Source organism: Nuphar pumila, chromosome 6 (assembly GCF_984573655.1).
Source record: "Nuphar pumila chromosome 6, dmNupPumi1.hap1.1, whole genome shotgun sequence".
Taxonomy (NCBI): domain Eukaryota; kingdom Viridiplantae; phylum Streptophyta; class Magnoliopsida; order Nymphaeales; family Nymphaeaceae; genus Nuphar; species Nuphar pumila.
Genome location: NC_143254.1, coordinates 115448735 through 115453290, shown reverse-complemented (window position 1 = coordinate 115453290; position 4556 = coordinate 115448735). Strand labels below are relative to the sequence as shown.

The 4556-nt window shown below is 42.4% G+C and overlaps 1 protein-coding gene across 1 annotated transcript; it reads left to right on the top strand.

The window, feature by feature from the left end:
* Positions 1-628: 628 nt before the first annotated feature.
* Positions 629-4311, top strand: LOC149835809 (protein STRICTOSIDINE SYNTHASE-LIKE 6-like). Its single transcript, XM_090008769.1, has 4 exons — positions 629-1239; positions 1402-1709; positions 3079-3211; positions 3956-4311. Exons 1-4 carry the CDS (start codon positions 862-864, stop codon positions 4229-4231), a joined length of 1095 nt encoding a protein of 364 aa, XP_089864895.1. The 5' UTR covers positions 629-861; the 3' UTR covers positions 4232-4311.
* The last annotated feature ends 245 nt before the right edge of the window (positions 4312-4556 follow it).

The following is a 4556-nucleotide window of genomic DNA, read 5'->3' as shown; positions in this document are numbered from 1 at the left end:
ATGAGTTGACCTTCCTCGTGTACCCGCACGGCTATGAGCAAATGAGAGATCATTTTCCATCATAATTTCCTCACCTTATCCCCCCACCTAACTTTTGGTAGACCTTTACGCACAGCTCAATTATTGGAGACAGGATCAGCTCAGAGGCACCCTAACGGATTACAGTGAAAGGTTCCTTGGACGCTGTTCATTCATGTGATGAACTGCAACTCAAACAACACCATGGTTGGATTGTCTGCCTTTCAGGTGGGATTCACAAACAATTTCAGTCATTTGTCTTGTGGATGAACTGCATCTAGAGCACAAAGAATGAACGGCTGAAAAACAATAAAAAATGGTGGAGTTTGGGTTGCCGTCCATTTCATAGATGAATGGCATCCAAGACACGATAAGCCTGATATGGTCTCAAATAATTATTTCGAAACAAGAGTTCGTGAAGTTGCCTTAGTGTGCCAAGCCTGTTCCATCAATCCCCAAACTCCCAAACACGGATCCCATCGATTGAAATTGGATGGGTTCCATCGTACATTCAATCTTAACCATCCAATCAATAGCTAAATGGTTCTGCTGGATGGCTAGGATTGAATGTAGGATGAAATCCATCCATCCTATTTCAAATGATGGGATCCGTTTCAAAAACTCCCCCACCCCATTTAAAATGCAAATCGGATGGCCACGATGTCAGCATGAGTAAAAACTCTCATTTTCAGCATGACCTGATCTGCTTCCCATTAAATAGTACCATAATCCGGCACAATTTTCATTGTGTGACCTTAGACATAATCCGGCACATTTTTCATTACCTGCGACCACGGCCACCATTATCACGCCATAAGCAGCAGCAGCAGCAGCAGAACCAAGATGCTGAGAGGAAGCTGGAGCGTTTGGGCTGCGGTTCTTCTTGTGGCTGCCATAGCTCTCTATCAATTCGATGACATTAGCGTCGCAGAGTTGCCCGGATATGACGCCGCGCCGATGGTGGTTACCAGAAGGAACGAGAGATTCAGGGAGTGGATTGAGCGTTTGGGGGAGGGGAGCCTGTTGGGGCCTGAAAATTTGGCCTACGATGCAGATGCGGGTGCCTTGTACACTGGGTGTGCTGATGGATGGGTAAAGAAGGTGGTGGTTTCCGGTGATGGGCGTCCGCCTGTGGTGACCAACTTCAGCTTCGTCGGTGGGCGCCCCCTTGGGGTTGCTCTTGATGCTCGGAAGGATCTCATCGTTTGCGACTCTCTTAAGGTTGGTAGGGGTCCAAGTCGCACTCCAGCTTTACTCCCTTTTGTGTGGTATTAAGAAAAAATTGCACATCTTGTTTGGTAGAAATTAAAATTCGATGTAATCTCTTTTATCGCAAATTAAAGCTGAGATATGATGATTTTTGAACATGGGGAAATTATACAGGGTCTGCTTAGGGTGAAGGAAGGTGGATCTGTGGAGCTGTTAGCGGATGAAGCTGATGGACAGAAGTTCGGTGTAGCTGACGGAGTGGATGTGGCGAGGGATGGAACCATCTACTTCACAGATGCGAGCTACAAATACCGTGTGGAGGACCATATGTTGGACGTGTTTGAGGGGCGTCCCCATGGGAGGCTTATGAGCTTCGATCCCACCACCAAACGCACCCAAGTCCTCTTGGAAGGCCTCTATTTTGCCAATGGGGTTGCCCTCTCTCCTGCCAACGACTTCCTCGTCTTTTGCGAGACTCCAGTGTAAGGATAAGCTTTTTCTCATTCCTTCAACATCAACACCTTATTCTTAGCTTTATTATCTTCTAAGAGCATGAGTGAAATGTTTGGACATGATCCCAATGGGCCAAGATTGATCTTTTCAAACTCGGCCGTTTAAGGTTGAAACTTGGGGGACGCCGGTGGATTTGACCTTCATTCGAGCCCAGGTGGGTCCGACTCTATTGGGTCTGTAGTGGCCTAACCTACCAAAATTAAGGCAGAGACATACTGTACCAGACAGAAAAATTGCAGATCTTAGTGAGGACTAAGGTTTGACCCACGTCTGGTATGAAATGTCAAACTGTACCAGACAGACTCTGCATGCTAATTGAAACCTCATGGGTCTGGGTCTGGGTCCGATAATTAATGGGTCACCTTTCTTAGTTACCAAACCCTTTCCCTATGGCTCCGTTTGACTCACTGGACACACCAGGTAGCGTTTGTCCAGGACCTGTAAGCTGGTTCTGTCCCCTCCTCTGATTTATTAGTAGCAACTTGCAACCTATCATTTTTGGCTCAATAGTTCTGTGCCTTTATTAGTAGCAAATATTTATCCTTTATGTTAACCGACATAGATGTAAGTTGTAAGGGAAAATATTTATATACCAACTACTGACTTTATTACCCAAACAAGTGGTTGGTCCTATTTAACTTGCCCAAAAGTGGTCCTTTTTTGTTTTGGACGTATAAGACAATAAGTTAATGCAGGTCATATTCTTTATAACCAATCCATTGGTTATGTTCATTCCCTACCGTACATCTCATTTGATGGAGATGTCAATGGGCCCCCATTCTCACACTTCACAAGATAGATGCATATTTCTCAAGTGACGTGCGGTGGAGATTGAATGTAATTAACTGATTGATTATATACAATATGACCTGATCTGCCATCGAATAGTTGTATGGTTCGTGGAAATACATCTCGATTAGGCAATTGTCCCTTCGCCAAATTGCGTTAAAAAATAAATGCAGTTTTTTTTTTCTTTTCAAACGATGGCATACTTTTGGAATTACCAAGTAGAGGAACCCACTAATCTTTTATTACGCTCGACCTCCTACTTCATCTTTTATAATGCATTTCAAACACTTGTGATATTAAATGATATTTTTCTCTTTTTCCATAAACAATAAACCAAGAACCGGATCACTTAATGGGCCTGCCTCTCTGCAAGGTAAACAATTCAGCGAGGGTTCCTTGTCATCGAAAAAAAAGAATTAAAACAAGTGATGGATGCATCAAAAGCTTTTGTTAGATCACAAACAATTTAATCCATGATGTTTGTAGCACTTTTACTGTGGGAAAATTAGCAAAACATCTTAACCTGACTTTTTGGGTCTAATTTTTCAGGGCAAGGTGCCAAAAATACAATATTAAAGGTGAGAAGAAGGGAAAAGTAGAGCCGTTCATCGACAACTTGCCAGGGCTTCCAGATAACATTCGATACGATGGCGATGGTCGCTTCTGGATTGGCTTGGTTGCGGTACTTCCTCAACATATCCATGTTGCTAGTAACTTTTTAAAAGCTTTTGAGAGAGAAAATGATCACCCAGTGAAAGCAAGGACATGGAAACAATGACCAACTATGGAACATTCAATCTACTGGGCTTTGTTCAAGTTGTCTAACACTTAGCCCCCCAGCTTTTAGGGTGCGTTTGGCACCCTGGATGCAACGCCCAGGACAACATATCCTGGACAAAGCGACTTGCATCCCATGCACTTCGGTGGAGAGCGGATACTGTAAAACCACAAAACCCACCCCACTGTACTGTAGCTCAGTACAAGTGGGAGCCACAGGGGTGGGTTTTGGGGTGCCCATGTCCATCGTTTGACGCAGGACATGTGGCCCACATTAAGCGGGATGCACTCATCCTGCGGACGAATGTGTCCCGCCTTTCAGACTCTTACCTTAAGTATCAAGAGGACATAAATCGAGATGCTCAACGTAAACTCGAAGTAATTTTTAGTTAGTTCATGGCTGACTTTTGATAGTTGCTTCTCTACACATGTAATCCTTTTTCTACACACGTAATCTTCTCCTGTTTGCACTGTTTTTTTGGATGATTGCTCACCCCAAAGACTCTGTTTCCACGAATTTTTTCGCATCCTTAATATAATTTTGCCTGCCTTTAAAAAAAAAAAAAAGGAAACCATTTTTTGTCTCCTCTAACAATTATTTCTCGTCATTCTTTTTCTTGTTCTGATTCTTTGAATTCAATCGGCTCAGGATCGAAACATGCTTATGGACACGTTGATGCGAACTCCCACTTTGAGGAAAGCACTGTTGATCGTGTTAAAGTTTATGAAGCTACCTCAAAGTCAATTGAAAGGTGGGATCCTGGCTGTAAGCGTGGAAGGTGAAGCATTAGCTCTATACTCTGACCCTGCACTAGGCAAAGTTACTGCTGGGCTGAAGATTGGAGATTACCTCTACTTTGGCTTCTTGGATTCTCCCTACTTGGGCCGTCTTGATATCAAAACTCATGCTGCACGTCCCATGTAGAACTTTCATTCATAACCAAAATTTACTTTTAAGAGTGTTGGATTGTTGAGAATTTAGCAATAAAAGCATGACTTTGGTTCTATGTTTAATGTCTCTCCCTTGAGCGTGCAAGCAATGTGACAAGCATCGGTATTTTTTTTACACAAAAAAAATAAAATCATAAATACCATTAATATTGGTGGAAATTAAATTTTCTATTTTGATTTGTTTTTTTTTGTAAAAAAATGTTTTTCATTTTTTAAGAAATTTTCACTGACAGAAATGTGAAAAAAAAAAATCATAAGAAAAAGAATGCCGTTATTTTCCGTATTTAAATGTTCGTCTT

Excerpts from the sequence above, each read along its gene's own strand:
- LOC149835809 (XM_090008769.1), top strand. The coding sequence starts at position 862 with ATGCTGAGAGGAAGCTGGAGCGTTTGGGCTGCGGTTCTTCTTGTGGCT. Across the intron at positions 1,710-3,078 it reads GTCTTTTGCGAGACTCCAGT|GGCAAGGTGCCAAAAATACA; the intron begins GTAAGGATAAGC and ends CTAATTTTTCAG. Across the intron at positions 3,212-3,955 it reads TCTGGATTGGCTTGGTTGCG|GATCGAAACATGCTTATGGA; the intron begins GTACTTCCTCAA and ends CAATCGGCTCAG.